At 43.7% G+C, this 22,111-nt stretch overlaps 1 protein-coding gene across 5 annotated transcripts in view; it reads left to right on the forward strand.

Moving 5' to 3' along the window:
- The window catches only part of smg6 (SMG6 nonsense mediated mRNA decay factor), a gene marked incomplete at its 5' end in the record, with an annotated part of 23,653 nt that extends 3,476 nt beyond the window's left edge, over positions 1-20,177 (forward strand). For 3 of the 5 annotated variants that reach the window (XM_080434931.1, XM_080434932.1, XM_080434935.1), the window contains 18 exons: positions 1-1,343; positions 2,394-2,586; positions 3,155-3,265; positions 4,453-4,559; positions 5,747-5,825; positions 6,019-6,129; positions 8,610-8,831; positions 9,984-10,045; positions 10,200-10,345; positions 11,378-11,491; positions 11,794-11,959; positions 12,515-12,731; positions 13,793-13,972; positions 14,160-14,321; positions 15,112-15,256; positions 15,507-15,742; positions 16,886-16,967; positions 17,661-20,177. The exon at positions 1-1,343 is cut by the window's left edge. In XM_080434931.1, coding sequence (XP_080291057.1) covers positions 1-1,343; positions 2,394-2,586; positions 3,155-3,265; positions 4,453-4,559; positions 5,747-5,825; positions 6,019-6,129; positions 8,610-8,831; positions 9,984-10,045; positions 10,200-10,345; positions 11,378-11,491; positions 11,794-11,959; positions 12,515-12,731; positions 13,793-13,972; positions 14,160-14,321; positions 15,112-15,256; positions 15,507-15,742; positions 16,886-16,967; positions 17,661-17,791 — 3,807 coding nt within the window. In that variant the 3' untranslated portion in view covers positions 17,792-20,177. The remainder of the gene's footprint in view (positions 1,344-2,393; positions 2,587-3,154; positions 3,266-4,452; positions 4,560-5,746; positions 5,826-6,018; positions 6,130-8,609; positions 8,832-9,983; positions 10,046-10,199; positions 10,346-11,377; positions 11,492-11,793; positions 11,960-12,514; positions 12,732-13,792; positions 13,973-14,159; positions 14,322-15,111; positions 15,257-15,506; positions 15,743-16,885; positions 16,968-17,660) is intronic. The other 2 variants (XM_080434933.1, XM_080434934.1) reach the window with 2 other exon arrangements.
- Positions 20,178-22,111: the final 1,934 nt, after the last annotated feature.

Raw genomic sequence — 22,111 nt, forward strand, 5'->3', positions numbered from 1 at the left:
AAGCAGCGAGAGAGACTGAGAGGGGACAGCAGCAGCAACAACAACAACCACCAGCCCCGAGACGTGGACAAGAACAGGGAGATGGTGGCGGAGAGAAGTGAGAGGAACAAAACCAATGCCAACGTTCCGACCCTTTCAACGAAGCGCTACTCCAAGTCGGACATCCGGCGCTCGCGGAACCGCACCTACAGCAGCAGTTCGGCTAGCAGCCTGGATGGCCCCGGAGCGGGGAAGGGGGCCAGCAACGAGGGGCCCCAGCCGCGGTGTTTGGGGCCTGTGCGCAAGGAGAAAGCGGAGGGGAGGAACGACGGAGGTGTCCGAAGAGGAGGGGGCCAGCCGCGCAGCTCGAGGACAAACGGAGAGTCGTCCACAGAGTCCCCTGAAGGCAGCGAGCTGAGCGACATAGCGGAGGACCGAAGGCGCAGGAGGAGGGACGGCGAGGAGGAAGACAGGGTGATGGAGCGACGGCAGGAGGAGAAGGGCCGACCACGGGGGAACAGAGTGGGAGGGCGAGGAATCCTCCGGGTGTCACTGGACAAGCTACCGAGTGCATCTCCTGGTAACGCCCCTGCCAGCCCACATCGCAGGCCTGCCCCGAGCCCCCGCGGTAGAGGAAGGGGCATCCTGGTACTCCCTGCCCACACAGACCTCTCCAACTCGCCGGAGCCCGGGCCCAGGCTGCTGTTCGGGGGAATCCGGGGAGGAGGAGGCACAGCGGCAGGCAGAGGAAGAGGAGGGAGAGGGGGGGGAATGAGGCGCCTGAGGCGCCTCTGGGACCCCAACAACCCTGACCAGAAACCAGCGCTGACCCGCAGCCAGCCCTCCCAGCATACATCGCTCCAGCAGAAGCCCATGTACCTGCAGACCTCGGGGGGCGGCTACGGACAGCTCCACTTCCTGGACACGGACGACGAGGTGGCTGGCAGCCCCCCCATCCATCCGGGGGAGCACTTCCCCACCCAGCAGCAGCAGCAGGCTGCCGCCATGGCCTACTACAAGTTCCAAAACTCCGACAACCCTTATTGCTACCCTGTGCCCACCAGCAACCCGCACAACCCCAATGCTTCTGCCGGCCAACGGTATCCATACCCATACCACATGGGTCCCTACCAAATGGGCCCGTCCAACGGTATATACCCGGCTACTAGCGGGGGGTATCGGGGAGCTGGATACCCCCAGACTGGAGTGGATGGGAGTTTGACCCCCGAAGAGGCGGAGCGGAAGGCCAGGGGCGAGCTGGGGAGGCTTCTTAGGGCTGCTGACACACAGGAGCTCCAGCTTAGTAACCTGCTGTCCAGGGACAGACTGAGTACAGAGGGACTGGACCGCATGGCCCAGCTGAGGTGAGGAATTATGGGAAACGAAGGGAAAGGTTGTTGAACAACACACTGGCTGCGAGAGAGAGAGAGCTATCCATCTAATACATGAAGTCACTATTCTAAGTTCGTAAAAGTATATTACTCCGTAATGGGGAGCTCATACTGTATGTTGTTGACAGTATTGACATTATTGTTGACCTAAGTATCCTCCTGGAAGTATCCCTAACCTAACCATAACCTTTTCATCATTTTAGAACTGCAGTTCAATCAATCTATTGAATTTATCCTAAACCTCTCAACACATTTTCTTTTGTTATTACATTACGGTCATTTAGCAGACGCTTTTATCCAAAGCGACTTACAATAAGTGCTTTCAACATAGGTAGGCAAGAAAACTACTAATCACCGGAACTCTTAAGTGTACATTCTCTTCTAAAACAAGCAACTAAGAGTATACCTAGCGCTAAGGTAAAACTGCAATATATCAGCTACCTACTTTCTTAAACAGATGAGACAAATGGGAAAATCAAAAGAGCAAGAGCTAAAACCAATAAGTGTATCAAATAAACAAGATCCAATAAAACAAGAGCTCGTACAAATAATTGACAACAAGTAGGCAAGGCTAAGTGGAAGGGTCAGGGTCAGGGTAGTGTTTCCTGAAGAGGTGGGTTTTCAGCCTGCAACGAAATATGGGCAGTGACTCTGCTGTCCTGATGTCATCAGTGGGGAGTTCATTCCACCACTGTGGGGCCAGAACAAAAAAAAACTGTGACCGCGTAGATCGGCCAGAAGGACCAATGAGCGACGGGGAAACCAGTCGCCCCGAGGCGGCAGACCGAAGTGGTCGGGCAGGGGTGTAAGCCTCGACCATAGCTATTTGTTTGTTATTTGTTATTGCAAGTAGGACATTAACCTACTTGCAAGTAAGAATTTCATGTTCCTGTGTCTGTGTACATACTGTATACTGTATGCCACTTTGTACTTGAACTTCAAGTCAAAACAGTTCAACTTTAATATTTTTGGTCTAATGCCACTTTAACAAACCAGTTCAATGCTTATTTCCTTGTGTTTCAGGGCGGAGCTGTTGACTCTATACGAGCAGGTAATCCTGACTGACATCGAGTTCTCCGACTCTCAGAATCTGGATCAGGCCCTTTGGAAGAACGTCTTCTATCAGGTCATCGAACGCTTCCGCCAGCTGCTCAAAGACCCAGCTGCTGACAACACCCCTCGTATCAGGAACATGCTACTCACACTGCTGGATGAGGTACAGCAGGGGTGTAAAGTACATTTACTCAAGTACTGTACTTAAGTAAAATTGAGGTATTTTTCGTTATACATATGATACCTTGTGAAACTGGTCATTCTGCATAATGAGTACTTTTACTTTTGGTACTATTCGGGCTATTCGGTACTACTATTCGGGCTATTCGGTACTATTCTTTTTGGGCTATTCAAAAATAGCAGATCTACAAGCTCATAGCGCGGCACTCGGTGCCGCGCTATGAGCTTGTAAATTTGCTATTTTTTAATAGCCAAAGAAATCTAAAGACATACACAGATTCTTTCCCGGTCTTAATGGGTTAAGTAAAAACATTTAGTACTGTTTCCACCACCCTAAGGCAGGGGTGCTTTGTTGATAGTGGCAAAATATACAGTATATTAAAACACTTCATTGCTATTTCCTTAACCCCATGAACCCCAGCATCTCTATTCAGGGGCAAACATTCGTTGAAAATGGCGTTGTGAGCTTGTAGATCAGCTACCTTCGCCAAAGAGATTTGGTGTAGGGGGAAAATGATGATCACTGTCCTCAATGTGTCTCTGTTTCACAGGGAGCGATATTCTTCGATGCACTGCTTCAGAAGCTGCAAACTGTGTTCCAGTTTAAGCTGGAGGCCTACATGGATGGCGTGGCTATCAGGGCTCGCCCATTACGCAAAACGGTACAACACTGTGTGTGTGTGTGTGTGTGTGTGTGTGTGTGTGTGTGTTTGGGCCGGGTAATATATTGATATCGTGATATGAGACTAGATATCGTCTGGGATTTTGGATATCGTAATATCATAATAATAAAGATGATATGGCATAAGTGTCGTCTTTCCTGGGTTTTAATCACTTGAAAAATAATGTAATTTTATTTTATTCTTAAAGTTGTACAATGCAAAATCACAAATAACGATTTTTAGCAACCTCTGCTGGTCACTACCGTCACTGCATACAATTTCCCTAGTCCTCGATTACCCAGAATTCCATTCGTTTTCACCGGAAGCCGGAAGCGTTTCAAAAAGCGATCTTTTAATTGTTTTATACTATCTACGGATCGTTTCTCTTAGCCAGTGGAGCATTAGTTACCATGAGCTGTGCTTTCTTTTTCTGTTCTTTTTCGATCTCCCAATCCTACATTATCTTAAAATCAGCGTGAGGTTCCTTTTTGTTAATAGCGCGGTAGTTCCTGGCCAAACAGGAAACCGTTGCGGTAGTTCCTGAGGACGTCGGCCACGACGTCATGACGTTGGCCAGGAACGTCATTTTCCCGGGAAAGTCCCCCCCGTACACGTTCAATAGAAAATATATAAATAAAAGGCTCCCGGGGGTGAAATTCACGGAGTGGGTGTTGTGAAACTTTTGCCACTCGCAAAAGATATACAATTTAACTTTAGTTTTGTTGAAAACGTTACCTAGTATTACTTTAAAGCATAAAAACATCCAATCAAGATTGTGTAGATTGTTTTTAATTTTATTATTATCGTCACATTATCGATATTGAGGTAATTCGTCAAAACATTGTGATATTTGTTTTTGTCCATATTGCCCAGCCCTAGTGCAAGCATTGATATATTTGTAAGACTTTTGAATATTGGAATACTTTTAATCAGTAGTTGAGAATGATCATAACGAGGAATGATTACATAATTGAACACTAAAGAGGTTGTTAATTTCAGCCACACAATGTATAACTTGGTGTTTTGTTTTCTATAGTAGATGATCTGGTTGGTATGTTACTAACATGTAGACAACTTGTTCGAGGAAATGTGCAAAGCATCCAGATGTTCATCCTTAAAAGCTTAAAGGGCTGTAGTCTAATTGTTTATTTTGTGTTTGTGTGTGTGTGTGTGTGTGTTTCTCTAAGGTGAAGTATGCTTTAATCAGTGCTCAGCGGTGTATGATTTGTCAGGGAGACATAGCCCGCTACCGTGAACAGGCCAGTGACTCTGCCAACTACGGCAAGGCCCGCAGGTAGGCTGTGATCCACGCCATGTTGTTGGTGTTGTGTGTGTTGTGAAACGCATTGGATAATCAAACTGTACATACTTTGTTTCCAAGGACAGCTACTGTAAAACACTTGAAGATTTTAAGCACCTTCAGTACTCAACTCCATATATAGTCAGTTGTTACGTTTCCTGAACCCATCAAGACCGGGAAAGCCTATACGTTGTTATACCTTTTAAAACCGGGAAAGCATCTGTGTCATTTTAGATGTTGCTAATGTATATAGGATTCTTTTCTGAATCTGATTTTTTTTAAATACAAAATAGAAGATTTTCTGAGAACTTTTTAAGGCATTTTAAAAATCAGCCTCAGGTCTAAATGGGTTAAAGATATTCTAACTTTGCCCTGTATTTTCTTAAAATATATAGTTCTTTCCCCCTAATTTGCCTCTGTACCAGCACCTATCAGCTACTGAAGTAGTGTGGTGTTGTGTTAACTGCAGAAACACACTGATCTGCATGTTTAAACGTAGTTAACTTGCCCATCTGTAAAGGCCAGTCTACACCAATGCAACTCCTTGCAATTCCTTGCAACAAAACCGTTTTAAGGCCAGTCCGCACCAATGCAACTCCTTGCAACTGCCATTGGCGATAATGGTTGCAAGTAGTTGCATGTTGCAAGGAGTAGTGTAGCGAATCATTGGTGTGGAGTCTGGACTGGCCTTAATTTGGCCATATCTCCCAAACACCACCATTTTACCAATATACTGTACCTGAACTTAGGTCAGGTTATATCACATCGCAGGTCAGCTTGCATTATGGGTACAATACTGCCAGTTCAGGAGACACTACTAACCCTAACCCTTTATTCACCATATTTTGTTTATTGTTGTTTATATTCCCCATGTGTCTGTCTGTTTTATTCCTTTATTATACTTGTCTACTCTAATTTTAATGTAGCATGTTCTATTGAAATTTTAAAGTTAAAATTTGATTTGATTTGAATATGACCCATTATGGAGAGCTGAGTGTTTGGTAACTTCAATCTTCCGAGTTCAGCATTTTGAATACAATTCTCAGTTGGTACTGAAAATCGGCAGATTCAGCACACATTCGCATCTCACACCCAAGGTCGGAAATGTGTACAACTTTTAATTGACGATCCCCTATAGACTTTACTGATGACTACAATGTCTTTGACTCCTTTATTCTAAGCTGGTACCTGAAAGCCCAGCAGATTGCCCCTAAAAATGGACGGCCCTACAACCAGCTGGCCCTGTTGGCAGTCTACACGGTATGTCATTTAAAAACAAAACAGTGAAAATGGGGGGAATATGTGATTTTCTTTTTCCTTTTGGCTGCAGGACTTCTGCAGCTGATGGGAATTATGTCATCAGATTCATGCCTCAATATAATCAATATAGAATATACTAATAAACTCTCTCTGTGTCTCTGTCTCTCTCTTTCTCTTTTCTGTCCCTTATCAGAAGAGGAAGTTGGATGCTGTGTATTATTACATGCGCAGCTTGGCAGCCTCCAACCCCATCCTCACAGCAAAGGAGAGTTTGATGAGTCTATTTGAGGAGGCAAAGCGCAAGGTCAGATAATAATAACAGCTGAGTCATTTACCCTTTATGTCCCGTCAAGTACCTGGAACCTCAGAGACATAAACGGTAACGATGCGGTCCTGAGAATGGCCCCTGTTGGCTTCGAATAAGAAAACAGCCTGTTGGTGAAGGCACACCAATCAGCCCATTAACACAGATGTTGCCAGGAGGTCTACCAGGAAATATATACAAATACAAAACACTATATGTACAAAGGAGAAAAAGGAAAAACGGCTGCAGTGAATGACACCTCTTTACGATGGGAATTCACATTTACCTCCCCTTGTGGTCTCCTGTTTAATGCAGTGATATTCAACTGGTGGCCCAGCGGATTTCCATATGCCAATTTAAAAATAAATTTAACATTATTATTGGATGGTTGGTTGTACAAGATGATCATTTTGAATGTTTTTCATAACCGTTAACTGAAGCTTGTTAATGAACCATTAACCGATTAGAATGTAATGTAGGCTACTATTTAGACTCACACAGGGTCCCAAATTAAAGACTGCTACAAGAACCCAAATGCGGCTAAATGTAATCTTTGGTGAGTAAGTCACCCATAAGAAAAAAACAGCTCACTTCATATGTACTTAAGTAAAGTATCTGGTGTTAAATTGTATTTAAGTATAAAAAGTAAAAGTATATACAAAACAGCCAGAAATGTTGCCTACTTCTCTACTTCTCACTACTTTCAGAATAATGTAGCTTTCAAGTAGTTCAGCAACTTTGTTTTCACCATGTAGCTGGGTATCTGGGAAAAAGTTTCATTGTTACATTTCTGTGGCGCATTAACTCTTTGACTGCCAGAGTATTTTCATAAAGTACTCCCCCAGTGCCAGCGATTTTCGTGTTTTTTTTTGTTTTGTTATTTTGTTATTTAATTTTCATATAGTTTGTCTAGCTGTGGTTTTGAACACATACGATGGTTCCACCAGCAGAGAGCAGCAAATAGACACCATCAGCTCGCTGACTCGCTGCCCCCCCCCCAAACAGAGTCAAACAGTCAAATACGTCAAACCGGATGTGACGTGTTCTCAGATTCTCTGATCGGCCAAAATTACGATGTGATACACGGCAGCGATTCGTCACCCAGACTATAGATTATAAAAGTGGACCTCTCCGTTCGTTTTTTATACCGTGTGAAAAACCGTGTGTTTCCCTATTCTGGACGAAAATGACCGGGGAATTTTTTTTTAAACCGGAAACGGAATCTGATGCAAGTGTGGGTGAAGTAAGTGGAACTCGAAACCTAAAATGAAAAATAAGCAGAATAGCGCGATCAGAGATTAAACAATGAACGCGCGTCTAACGCGTCGACGGCCAACTGGACAAACTAGCAATTGACGTGTTATCGAGTCAACCGCAGTCAAAGAGTTAACATACAAGGACACAGCAGATGAGTTCTGCTATTTCTGGGTCTTGAGTGGATGATGTTCATTTACACCAAAGTAATAATAATTCACCTGGATTTTGTCCATCTTCCATCTTCTCCATCATCATCCACTTCAAATACATCATAAGAGCTTGTGCTCTTTATCAGCCGGGGGCTCAAAACAAAAGCAAAAACCTTTCATTCATGTAAACATGTCTACCGGTGCGCATCAGCCTAATATGGCTAGTCCGGTGCGTCATAGGAGCAGGGACAACAGATGCAGAAGGGATCAACACTGTAGCAGCTCGGACAGTTTAAGCCTTTTATTCATGTGCAAGTACAAAAAAGAAATGACTGACGTCAGAGTCATGAAATGTAAACACACCTTGCCAGCCTACCTCCAATACTCTTACCGCAAAGACGCTTCCATGCAAATGACCCACGCACATAACATACTGAAATATACACTTCCTCTTTTCTTAATATCTAAATCAAAGCCTGTGCACAGAAGGACTTGCACAGAAATGATCCTATCAAACATCAAACTGCATGAATGCAGTATGAAGCAGGCCCTAATAAGTTACCATAATGGACATTATGTCCATTGTTATGTCCTATAATCTGACCTGTAGCACACAACAACCGGTTTACCATGACCATTTTATTCATTTCTGTTGTCATGGTCTTGTGGCCCCCCTTCAAGTCATTTTACAATTGTGGCCACCTGCCTAATCTAGTTGAATACCCCTGCTTTAATGGATGGTGCCAGGGCATTCCACATTTTGGTGGCAGTAGAATGTTTTTTTTCCCATCTTTGTTCTAAATTTGTGTGAGACCAGATCATAGTTGCTCCCTCTAGAGTTCTTGAGAAGAAAGTCATTTTAAGACTTAAATGAATACATATCACAACGGCTTAAAGGTTTAAAACAAAGCTTCAGAAGAACAAATAACTATTGGAGGCACAGAGAATGAGGACCTGAGGGGAGCGAACGGTTTTCAAGCAGTTACAGAAAGCAACATAAATTGGGGAACAGCTGAAAAAGTTTCAATTTAATTTTTGTTGCAAGATTAAAGACTAGTTGTACTCCCCCTGCAGGCAGACCAGCTGGAGAGGAAGAGGAGACAGGAGTCCCTGTCCGAGGGTGGCTCCAGGGGACCAGCGGTGCGAGGAAGAGGACGAGGGGAGGACGGGGCCCGCGTGGAGATCTGGATCCGTCCAAGCGGTCCCACAGCAAACCCGTCCTCTCACAGAGGCGGCAGTGAGTCCAGCAGGGACTCTGAACAGGACGGGGAGCTGGGCAACCTCAGTGCCAGTGATGTGAGTGCCCCTCACACACACACACACACACACACACACACACACACACACACACACACACACACACACACACACACACACACACACACACACACACACACACACATACAACAGACACACACTTATACATTCAAGGTGGTTGGTCTCACGGTTCACTTGCCTTAAGGTTTGTTCCTACTACTATGCACTCATAAATGTGCATGCCTACCCTGGTCTGATCCGCACATGTCTTGCCCACGTTCTCACGATCCAAGTGTTTTATAAAGGCACCACAGTGGAAAGTTTTCAAGATCACAGTAATATGCAGACACTTTGGAAGAGTGGCCCACGTAACCTTGCGTTAACAATCACCTCCCCCACAGACACATCTATGTATTTTTCTTTTACTCTCTCTGCTATGCCTTCATTTGATCTTTTATATATTTTTTTAATTCTACAAAATTAGCTGTCACGTTGCACAGTCAGTGTTTTCATCTTTGCTGTTCGCTCGCACAATGCTTTATGTTGTGTCATAAATTACTCATCCTCCACGTTACATCTGAAGAAAGGTCACTTGCACTTTCATGATCTAATGTAAGTTCACTTTTTGGTATAAGTGAGGTTTGGATATTTGTACAACAAATCCTGCGCTGTGATTGGCCAAAAATGTACCCCGCCTAACCCTGCACCGTGATTGGCCAATCACAGTCTATTCAGGACTGTGATTGGCCAGTGTCACATGACACATGTGCATAGCCCTATATAAGAAACCATAACTTTAAAAAAAACATAAATTTGTTTTTTTTAAGTTATGGTTTCTTCCATCATAAAGAGTGTTTCAATAAATGTATTTATTTTTTGTACATGATTGGTTGACTCCATTCAGTATTGTGATTAGCTAGCAAGACACCGCCCACTTCACACAGGGTGTGATTTTTTAATATCTTATGCACTCAGAGAGTGTACAAATGTAACACCAAGGATTTTACTGCCATAAGTCATAATTGTGCAGCTGCAACCTGTGTTCTATCATGTTCCTTTAAATTAGCGGTGTCAGGGACAGACTTCTTGTGCTGTCCTCTTGTTGTGCTTTTTGTTTTTCATGTGCTTGTGGGTAATTTACCAATGATGATTCATACGGTTTCTTCCGGCCTTCTTATGTTCCCTTTTTAGCTCAATAAGAGGTTCATTCTGAGCTTCCTGTATGGCCATGGAAAACTCTACACAAAAGTGGGGTGAGTGCTTGTGTCCTGTGTGCTGTGCTCATTCTTGATGAAGAGAACCATTTTCAGAGCATGTCATTTCAGAGCATGTCATCTAATGCTTGCGCTCTTTCTCGCTCCTCTCTCCCCTCTCCTCTCTCTCTCTCGCATGTGTTTTTTCATACAGTATGGAGTCTTTCCCTGCAGTAGCCAGCCGGATTCTGCAGGAGTTCAGGGCCTTGCTCCAGCACAGCCCCTCCCCTTTGGGCAGCACACGAATGCTTCAGATCATCACTATCAACATGTTCACTATCCACAATGCTCACAGCAGAGGTACCACAAAGACCTTCCTCTGTCCTGCTACCCCTGTTACCCTGCCTGCATGCATGTAAAGCCTGAGTTATACTTGGGTTGTGCATGTTCCTGTATTTTTTAACCATTTTGCAAGGTTCCTTTGCATGGAAATGTTTAGGGACCCTTAACACATTAACTGCCAAGACCGTAGTCCTACGGGCCGTTAAATCCAACTGTTAAGCGCCGAGACCGTAGCCCTACGGGCTGCGGTCTTTTCGCGCATGCGCGGTCCGGGTGCACTTTCGGATTTTTTTTGATCCACTTCCGTTTCCGGTTTGATGACAGGAAATAGAATTATTTGGGATCCGGTTTTCACGATCACGCCCGCTCCCATTCTACAGACGAAACTGAAACTCAATTCTCTTCCTGTAGTTTTTTCTCCTCGCATTTCACTGTTTAACGTAATCCGCTCTAACTCAAACATGGATGCCCCGTTTGACACGTGGTTTTCACTGGGAGATACAGGGAGATCTCGCGGATGTAAACAGACTGTGTAGCGCTCAATCTTAAGGATTTTAACAAGATCTATGGCGACATGAAAAAAACAAAAAAACAACAAAAACACCTTGGCACTGGTGAGTACATTATGAGATTAGCCCTTGGCAGTGGATGTGTTAATCTAGGGTTCACGTCTTATCTCTGGTGATGGGCACATTTCATGGAGTTACATGAAGTGTTCATATTCTGAAGTAATGTACTTTTTGTGGAAGCTTATGCCCACTGCCATACCGCCTTTTGGACGGTCAGTGTGACATTTAATTCTTTTTTTTCCACTGACAACCTTTCGATAAGGTTTCATTATGTTACGTGAATCCGTTTTTATGAGAGGCCACACCCACCGCTAACTACAACCTTTTGGTGCACAGTTAATCAGTTCGTCCTTGCCCCATGAGCAAACTTTACACAAAGCCATGCAAATCGGTTCATAACTTTTGGAGATATCCTGCCAACAAACAGAAACATAACCCTGGGGTAGTTCTGATCATGATAAATGCTGTGTGTGTTTGTCAGCTGGAGAAGGAGACGTGCGCTCTGTCCTTCAAGAACAGAGCACAGCTCTGGGCTTGGCCATGTTTGCACTGCTGGTTCAGCGCTGCACAGAACTCCTCAGAGACACACCTGCAGGTACACACACACACACACACACAACCTTTTTTTTCTCTATCCTGTAACATGGTCTGTCTTATGTTGTTTTTAATGCAGCATTGGGTGGTCTGACAAACACATTTATGTACTAACAGACTATAATAATGATCTAATTCTAAAGAACAGTGCTTTTTTTAAGGCTTACAATGAGTTTTGTTCATCAGGTGTATGTTTAAGCTCCTCCCATGACATTTCTATATAGCCAATATAATAGTTTCCTAAACTAGGTGGGTTTCCTAGTTTGATCTCCAATCTCAATCTCTTGCTTCCTGTGCTCTCAGAGGCCATCCCACTGGAGAATGGAGAGAAAGAGGAGGAGCTAGAGGGCATGGCGAGAGTCTCTGCCTTCCCATTGGACCTGAGAGAGTTGCTGCCCAGCATCAAGGTTTGGTCTGATTGGATGTTGGGACATCCTGAACAGTGGAACCCACCGCCATGCCGTATCAGGTGAGTACAAGACACACACACACACACACACACACACACACACACACACACACACACACACACACACACACACACACACACACACACACACACACGCGCGCGCGCGCGCACACGCACACCCCCCCCCCCACGTCACACCCCCTACGTCACACACCCCCTACGTCATACAGACCCAGCTAAAGCTAGGGTCTGTATGACCCTAGAAATCAATATCTTTGTTTATCACAAACTGTACGTCTTGTGCTGAATTTCACCTACCGTATAAGCCAGTATCAATGACAAACAAGTTAGGTAGTTGTAATAGTATTTAGAGTTAGTCTTTTCCTGGAAAACAAAACAGACATGTTGGTCAATTGATTATCACGAAATTTGAGCTTGGCTTGAGGTCACCATGCTTTTTTCTGTCAGCCAGATAGGTTAAATGTAGCGAGAATCAGCTGCTCAAGTGGTGGCTGCGAATCCCTGCTGAGCCCGACACAACACACACGCCCCATGCACAGTCAAATCCAGAGAATTTGTTTAACACTGTGGTTCTTGCCGTGTACCCGCCTCCAGCAGCAACCCTGACGTTTGGCAGTGCCTGGCTGACCTGTGCAATGAGCTGGCGCACGTCGACCACGGGGAGGCGCCTTTGTACAAGGCAGACGCAGAGGACGAGGGCGACGAGGAGCTGAGCCTGCTGCTACTGGAGGAGGACCGACTGCTGGCCGGCTTTGTGCCGCTGCTGGCTGCGCCGCTGGAGCCCTGCTTTGTAGACAGACACACTGACACAGTGAGTGAGATGGTTACCGTTTCAACTGCGCGACCCTAGCAGTTGGGCGGTGTATTGCATTCTCACACCGATCGTATTTAAAAAATGCTTTTTATTGAACAATACGGAATATGCGTGTACTTCTGGGGGGCCGTACATAATTGTAACATCCGTGGACTTTATATTTTAAATCTGAACGTTTATGTAGATGTACAGACCCCAAGTGCGAAAGCGCAAAGACTATTTTGAACTAACTCCAAGAGGTCATTATGACCGATGACCGTCTTGATCCAAGGCTAAGACAGACAGTGAGTGAGATGGTTACTGTATAGGAGATTGTGTATTGAAATATAGGAGCCCTGTTTCATAGGAGCCCTGCTTCTTGGACAGACACAGTGAGTGAGATCGGTATTGCATAGGCGACTGCTTAATGAAGTACCTGCCTGATTATTTGACTGACCCGGTGTCAGAATAGGGGGAGAATTTCAATGCTTTTACTGTGTGTTGATGGACAGCAACCCTGCACCGTAGACACTTGACACAGAGACAGTGTACAGCCCAGTGTGTTTAAACACATATCTGCCCTTCCCAATCTGGGAACCCATTCGGTTTTACTCCATGCAAAACAGGAAATCGGGTTTCGCTCCTCCCCTTATGCAAATGTTCATTCCGCTCCTTCCGGGTGCTCCTGTGTTTACATTAAATCCAATACGTGTTTGGGATTTTAGTGCTGACAGATCCTTGATGTACTGTATATTACAGGATCTGTCTTAAAGGAGTAGTTCACCCAAAAAAAATCTTATTTTCTATCAATTACAACAAAAAAAAAATTGTTGCATTCCTAAGCCAATAATTTGATGAACGGGTCATCGGTCAGTAGCAGACCTACTGGAGACTCTACCGGTCATCAAATTATTGGCTTATGATTGCGACAAAAACAAAAAAATCTTAATAGAAAAAAACATTCTTTTTTTGCGTGAACTACTCCTTTAAGAGATTATGCCCTTCTAAACCCACAGCTCAGAGTGTTGATATGCTGACGTAAAGACTTTTACACCCTCCCTCCCCTTCCACTCCCCCAGGCTATAGCGGCAGACTGCAAGCGAGTGACAGTGCTGAAGTATTTCCTGGAGGCCTTGTGTGGACAGGAAGAGCCATTGCTGGCCTTCAAAGGAGGCAAATACGTCTCCACGGCAACCTCTCCTCCAACTCGCCAATCAACGGACGGAAGGAAAAGGCAGGATTCTCAGACCGAGAAAGAGGTGAGACTGTCCTTTCCTTCCCCCGTTCAAACCGTCTCCCCCTCCCCTTAACAAGCTTAATTGAGCCCTTCGCTTGGAACCGGGCGGAAATTGACAAAAGCAAAAGTGGCTTTTTAAACGCCCAGAATGTAAGCAAGGTTACATAACCTCACCCACGCGTCCTTTCATTCATTCTGACCGTCTGCAGAACGATGACGTCATCGTGGAGGCGGAGTCGTCCGCGTCGGACGGCGAGATGGACGTCGAGGAGGAGAGCGGCGGCAAGGATGACATCAGAGAGCTGAGGGCTCGGCACCACGCCCTCACCAGCAAACTGGCACAGCAGCAGAGGCGCGAAGATAAGATCCAGGTACCAGTTCCAAGCCTGCTTTTCCACGGCCCCCCCCGGTGGTTAGCGGAGCATTTCAGATTGACAGATCCACTGAGTTTAGGGCTCAGCGGGGAGGGTAGTGTTGTGATCCGGAGCCGGAAGAACCGGATCCATCAGTGAGAACCGGAATCGGTTCCATCACGTTTAGAATCGTTTCCGGAACCGGTTCACCACACTGTCACAGCTGGTATGTGGAGTTCACGTCTGCTATACAATTACAAAACCGGTGGTTCTTGATCTTTTTAATTTCAAGGACCATCATACATCTGTGAGTGTACAAATGTATGATGTGAGTGTGAGTGATACATCTGTGAGTGTACAAATGGAACCAAATGGGTCCATTTGGTTCCATTTGTGCACTCTTAGAGTTACAGACCTGCAAGGGTCCATTTGGAACCCCCTATACTTTAGGGGGTTAAATCATTAAAGGGAACCGTTAAGGAATCGGACCGTTAAGAGGGAATAGTCAAGGAACCGGAATTGTTAAAATCCTAAATGATCCCAGCCCTAGTGGAGGGCATGGATGAGTTTCAGCTCATGCAGCATGATTCTTTCTACAGTGCAGACAACTGACAGACTTTTTACCGTGCGGAACGTTTATTTTACCTGGAAGTCTCATTGAGGTTAAAACCTCTCTTACAAGTTAGACCTGGTCAAGACATGGCCAAAGCAGTGTATAGAAAGACAACAGACAAAAAGCTAGCAACAATAACAACACCACACACAGTTTGATTTACAGCTTTTAATGCGTACATGTGTGTTTTCCCAGGCGGTGTTGCAGGCAGGCGGTCAGTTGGAGCTGGAGGTGCGTCCTCTGTTCCTGGTTCCAGACACCAATGGTTTCATAGATCATCTGGATGGACTAAAGAAGCTCCTCCAGTCTGCCATATATATACTGGTGGTGCCGCTCATAGGTGAGACTGAAAGAGGGATATGATGGGATGTGCACTTGACCTTTTTGTCAATTTCTTTCCTGAAGAGGTGGGAGAAAAGATTAGCCAATAATAGACCAATAGAGAAATATGAAGAGCAAAGTTTAAGCATACAATCTCCCCGTCAAGTGTAATATCACTGTAATATCTTGTCCAATCGCTGTAAAAAAAAAAAAGAAAAAAAAAACTCCATGTAATATCCCCTGGACTGACTTGTCTCTCCTTTGGCCAGTGATCACAGAGTTGGATGGCTTGGCCAAGGGCCAAGAGCACATCATTGGAGGAGGCCGCGGTAACCCCAACGTCAGTGTGTCCCACGTGCGGGCTGTGCAGGAGAAGGCCCGCCTGGCTGTGGCGTTCCTGGAGCGAGGGTTTGAGGCGCGGGAGCCCTGCCTCAGAGCCCTGACTAGCAGGGGCAATCAGCTGGAGTCCATCGCCTTTCGCAGCGAAGATACCTCCGGCCAACAGGTGAGAGACAAAGTCATCAAAAGAGCTCAACATCTAAAATCTCCACATAATTTGGACGAGGCCGGTGTACAACATCAAGTCCAGAGTGTGAACCTTTTAATGAGTGGGCCCTTTAACAGCTTGAGTACGGTTGAAGAGGCCAGTCCATGTAAAAGAATGCATACATGGATATTAAGTTCAACTACAATGATTTTTAGTTTTTAACCCATTAAGACCTGAGGCTGCGTCTAAAAAATTCAAAATCCTAAAAATGTTTGGGAAAAAAATATAAAAAAATATTTTTCACGATTTGTCAAAAATAGCAGATCTACAAGCTCGTAGCGCGGCACTCGGTGCCGCGCTATGAGCTTGTAGATCTGCTATTTTTGAATAGCCAGAGAAATCTAAAGCGACACAGATGCGTTCCAGGTCTTAATGGGTTCTATACACACTCTTTACGCTTCTCCTGATTATTAAGGAGGAATAAGAGGGTAGGTAAGGTGGGGTAGAGATTGAAGCGAGGATTGAAAAGCTGGAGCAGTAGGACCTCTAGGGGCAGCTCGAGAAACTACAGTCTTAAGCGTAAATGTTTATCTGCAGCACAATTGATGGGTTTGAAAGTTTGAGACAGCAGAGTCAGTACTGCCATCACTAAAGGACTAAAAGATGGCCCTAATGAAAAGGGACAACCCACCACCAGAACAATTATATTGCCACTTTATGAGTGGTCTCTGGCTCTGTCCCCTATCCTAGAAGAATGTGATATATTTTTTGCTGGATAGATATGGTTGTCATTAGTCAAACTTGTACATTGTCAACGAAATATTGCACCTAAACCAGGAACGCCACATCCACGGCAACACTTTTTCTTTCTTTTCTTTTTTACTTTTTTGACTACATTAAATTGATTAACCACTTAAGCCCTATTTATACATCGTCATACAACATTTACGCTACTGTATTTAAAAAAGAAAGCAGAAAGGGCAAGAAATTTCGCCACCACTTTCCCCACCAGAATAGATTATTTTAATACAATTGATAACTTTTTTATAATCGATGAAATCGATACGTTTGATCAACTGTTGCGCCCGCACCGAATGTTCCAGTTTACTACGGTCAAACGCTCTGAACCTCACACTCCCTACGCTACTCCTCTCTCCTCAGGGAAACAACGATGATGTGATCCTGTCCTCCTGTCTCCACTACTGCAAAGACAAGGCCAAGGACTTCATGCCAGAACAGAGAAGTATGAAACAGTTATTTGAACTCATGCATTGCATACTGTCTCCTATCTGAGTTTCTGTCCAGTAAACCACAACACAGCCCTGGCTGTCGTCTATTTATTTTGCATGTACTTTGTTGTCGGGTGAACTCTTAATGTATTTTGTTTATTAATCACTTTTAACCTAGGGTCCCTTGTTTTGGAAAATGTAGAAACCCAACTTTCCCCAAAGTGTTTCTAAATGTTTTTAACTTTGTCAGAAATAGCAGATCTACAAGCTCACAGTGCGTCGCATTGTGAGCTTGTAGATGGGCTATTTGTTGAAATAGGGCTTAAAGCTGCACTCTGTAACTTTGATGTCCTACCTGAGATTCGAACGCCATGGTTCCCTGCGCAATTGAGGAAATTCTTAACCACTGAGCCAATAGAGCACACCTACTTACGCAGGGGAGATGTTGAATTCTTTCTTTTTTTTACCTTAAGGCAGTACCACATGTCAACCAGGGTCATCCCCTACCACAGGATCTATTTTTCTCAATAGAAGAGCAGGGAGACCAAACACAACCATTGCAGTTGTGTTAGTTAATTGTATTAACATACTTTACCATACAGATTCACAAAGAAAATGTACATAGTGTACCTTTTTAAATGGTTGAAGTGGTTTAGCTGCAATTTTCTAGTGAACTCACCTCTTTGACCTTCCCTACACACAAACAGGTGGGCCAGTGAGGTTACGGAGGGAGGTGGTCCTCCTTACCGACGACCGTAACCTGCGGGTCAAAGCTCTGACCCGCAACGTCCCGGTCCGGGACATCCCTGCCTTCCTCAGCTGGGCCAAAGTGGGTTGAACCAGGCTCTGGAACCGGAACCCAATGGCTGAAACCTGCTCGCCCACTCAACCAGGAGTGGAGAAGACACACTAAAACCGAGGAGGGTGGGAGAGAGAGAGAGACGTACAAAGGGAGGGAAGGAAGAACCACTTCTTGTGAAATACAAACTAAAGTGAGAAATCGATTGGTGTGGTTTTGATGAGGGTTTTTTTCTTCCCCCCTCCCCCCCAATCTCGCGAAAGGGTGTTTGCGTGTGCGTGTTAAATCAGCGAGCTCTCCTCGAACAAAACAAAGTCCAGGAGACCTTACATGTCTCAGGATGGCCGAACCGGGAGGAGGGCAGAGCTAGAAACAAGGGGGGGAAAGGTAGGGTTGTTTGTTCCACCCACTTAACCTCTGCAGCAAGTTAGAGTGTGTTTTATAATGGCGTTAAGCTGCGTCAGAGTGAATTAGAAGTGAGAGGGAGAGTGTTTTAAGGTCATGAATGGAAGAGAAGTACATTGAAGGCCTTAAGCCTAATGCCTGATTTATACTTGGTTGCGCTTTGTGTCGTGCAAATAGCCAATCTACAAGTTCACAAGTCACTGTGTGACACGTTGTGAGCTTGTAGATCTGCTATTTTCAATGCGTGACACAGGCACGCAAATAAGCTTAATTGATACCTAGTCATATGACCGATACGTCATGATTCTCAGTTGAAAACTGTTCATTTTGGCGTGTGACGCGGTCGTATGAAAACGTATAAATTAGGCTTTAGTCCGTCACTCCCAAGGACTGTGTTAAGACTGCTTTGGCGTGCATAGCAGAGAGGGGAGATGGAGGGTGTGTTTGAACAGGAGCTGCCTGTTGTATGGAATATACAACAGTCCTTAATGTTACCTTCAAGCCCCCCCAATGATCTCCAAATATTATTTCCTGCTGATCTAGCAAGCACTTGAGACCTGGCTAATGTCTCGTGTCGTCAGTCCAGCTTGATGTTGACGCGTTGTTATTTCCAAGTCTGGGTTTTGTGTAGAAAGAAAGAAAGAAATCTTTTTGTTAAATCTTTCCTTGGTTTGTGTTGCTTTTGCATAGATTCATAGTGGTATGTGTTAGTTTGATCAATTTTTTTATATTCTATCTGATTCTGAACTGTTACTGATTCTGAATATCCCAGCGGAGTGAAGGGTTACTACACAGTAAAATCCTTGGTGTACTCAGAAGAGTGCACAAATGGAACCAAATGGACCCCGTAAGAGTCCATTTGGTTCCATTTGTACACTCTTCTGAGTTAAATGAACATTAAAGTATTTATCCCATTAAGACCTGAGGTGATTCTTTAAATAATTCTAACAGCTTTTTGAAAAAAAATCTAAAAAGAAATCTTTCAAGATTTTTCAAAAATAGCAGATCTACAAGCTCGTATGAGCTTGTAGATCTGCTATTTTTGAATAGCCAAAGAAATCTAAAGTGACACAGATGTGTTCCAGGTCTTAATGGGTTAATATGTGTACTAACATTGTTTAGGGTTAAGTTTTCAATTTCTGCTGTGTATTTGAAATGATCTTTTTGACAGCTTCCAGTGTCATTCGCCCTGTCATTATTACCAGTCTCAGTTTGAAGATATTTTCATATTTGCATTTATGTTGCTTACTTTCTTCTTTTGTCATTAATGTAACTATTAAAATAAATAAAAGGAAAATGCATGCATCCAGTATAATATACCGTACTTGTAACCTGTGTGCGTGTGTTCGTGCACGTGCTCTCCGTGGGAGTAAGCATGTGTATTTGTAAACATGGTGTGAGTGTATGTGCAAATCAGTTATGGTGGGTGTTCATTAATGTGCATTTTACTGATAATCCTCTACTTTTCTGTTCTGCTGTATCTACCACACACAAAGACTGTTTTCATTGAATATAATTCCTGTTTGCCACACAACCTTTAACTGTACAGCCAGCCTTGAACTTTGCCCTAATTAATTAGCCCATTCCAATTTCTTTATTTTTATTTTTACTAAGATTGTGAAATCGGTTTCGTCTCCCTTTTTGTGTGAATCATTCTGATTAGTTATTGCTCTGTTTTGAGTGTTTGTCTTGTTTAATGTAGCCTGTATACAGTGTCTACTGTGCAGTGTTTTAACCTCTTAAACTCTATGCCTTGTTGATCGTGGTCCCCAAGGGCTCTATGCAATGTTGCCCCCCCCCCTCCCCCAAACCAAATCTCTTTGCCGAAAGTTGCAGATCTACAAGCTCTTGTAGATAGGCTACTTTCGCCAAACCCATTATGACATGACCAGAATAGGGTTCAAGTGGTTAAATGGCATTTCCATGTGCAAGTAGTCACATAACCTACCATCCATAAAACTGTTGATTGCTGAATTTTTAAAAGGTTTCTCTGTGATTTGAATTTAATAAAAGAAATGGTTGTGAATACATTGTTTTAATAGATTGGTGCAAGGGTTGTAGAAGTCCCATGCATGCTGAACTGCTTAATTCCAACAAGGATTTATTTTGGTTGAGGGACACCGGCTGATGTATGATGTTGTCTGCAGTGTTGATGAGCCAGAGCCCCAAAATTGAGCAATGATTATCGAAAGAGTGGGCAAAACCAAACCTATATTAACTTGTTCATAGGGTCAATACGAGTAAATAAATATATGATAACCTCTCCACAGGAGTAGCTTTTTCATGGTTATCACACATTTTGTTATTTTCCCCATACGTACATGACAGGTGAAAAAAATGACAAAATTTAGAAAAGAGTTATCATAATGAAACTTCCTGAGTTGATTACTTACATGAAGACAATGATTTATCGTATTACAAGTTTTCTGAAATTGTATATTTAAATATGCAAATTAGGCATTAGGAAAATATGCCCAAATTTGCATAACTTTCCAGAATCAACATTGGAACATTGGACAAAGCCAGAGTCAACATTCTTATTTGATTTTGTTAAGATGTTGGAGTCAAAGGTTTTTAACGAGGGAATATTCAATATCTGGCTCAATTTTGGGTCTCATGGACTAAATGAAAAATAACAAAATGTGTGATAACCATGAAAAAGCTACTCCTGTGGAGAGGTTATCATATATTTATTTACTCGTATTGACCCTATGAACAATTTAATATAGGTTTGGTTTTGCCCACTCTTTCGATAATGAAATCTTGTCTGGCTCATGGACTATGCAGATAAAACATGAAGTTGGACTTCTAAAATGGCTACTGCTACAACTTCCATGCATTACATATCCAGCTGCTACAGTATGTGTCTTCCAAAATACAACAGAGCCTCATCTTGTTGAGACAGGATCTAATAACAGCATGGGTTCCATGTGAATCTTGGATGTCATGTTGATTATGTCATATGGACACTGGGAGGTCATTACCGTGTGACATTGAATTAGAAATATGGAGTTCTTTACCTTCACTGATTTCCAGGATAAAAATGTCAAAGTTTAAAAAAGCATAAATCGTGACATTTTTGATGAGATACTTGCTTTTATGTACAAATTATGGACATCGACCAGGGCATTGGTGGAAAAGAGCATTAATGATAAATCAACTTTCCCCGGATTAAGGACAGGGATTATATCTGGTTGTAGGGAAGGCACTGACATATCACTAAAATCTTTCGGAAACCTGTAATGACATAATTTGTTACAGTGCAGGTACTTTACTTTAGACTCCCAGTCACTCACCAGGGTCTACATTTCTCAGTGGAAGAGTAGGGAGTTCACCTCCAACCACTGCAGATGTGCTAGTTACATTGGATTTAAAAAAATAAATACAGATTGTAGCTTTAACTTCTTAATCTCTCTCCTCTGTAAACCTCAATTACTTAAGCATTTCACATAAATGATTAGCTATATGGTACAATCATTGTCAAAGATCGCTAGCAAGAGGTTAAGCTTTATTTTCTTATTAACAAATATTGTTGATCTTGTTAGATCGATGTTCGGTAGAATTAAGTAGACTCCTTTTATGAAATGGATGATGTAAATACATCTTTTTTTTTTTTTTTATCCCACGATTTTTGTAACCCATTTTTTTCACCCGGTGCCAATTTCCTAAGTGATCCTGGGCGCTACACCTGCCCTACACCAGCACTACACCAGTCCCCCACAGTAGGGAGGCCAGGGCCGAGCTCATGCTTCCTTCAGGCATGAGAGCCAACTGACCTTCTTGTCACCTGACAGGGGGGAGTTTCCCTGGTTGGACGTAGCGCGTGGAAGGAACACGTTATTCCAACCAGTTCCCTTCCCCTCCATCAGGCGCCCCGGCTGTCATGGGGGAGGCGGTATAGCGACCAGGATTACTACATGTTTTTGTGAGGGTATTAACTACCCTAGGAGACAC

The sequence above is a fragment of the Gymnoscopelus braueri genome, assembly GCF_963280865.1.
Source record: "Gymnoscopelus braueri genome assembly, chromosome: 8".
In the NCBI taxonomy this organism is placed as follows: domain Eukaryota; kingdom Metazoa; phylum Chordata; class Actinopteri; order Myctophiformes; family Myctophidae; genus Gymnoscopelus; species Gymnoscopelus braueri.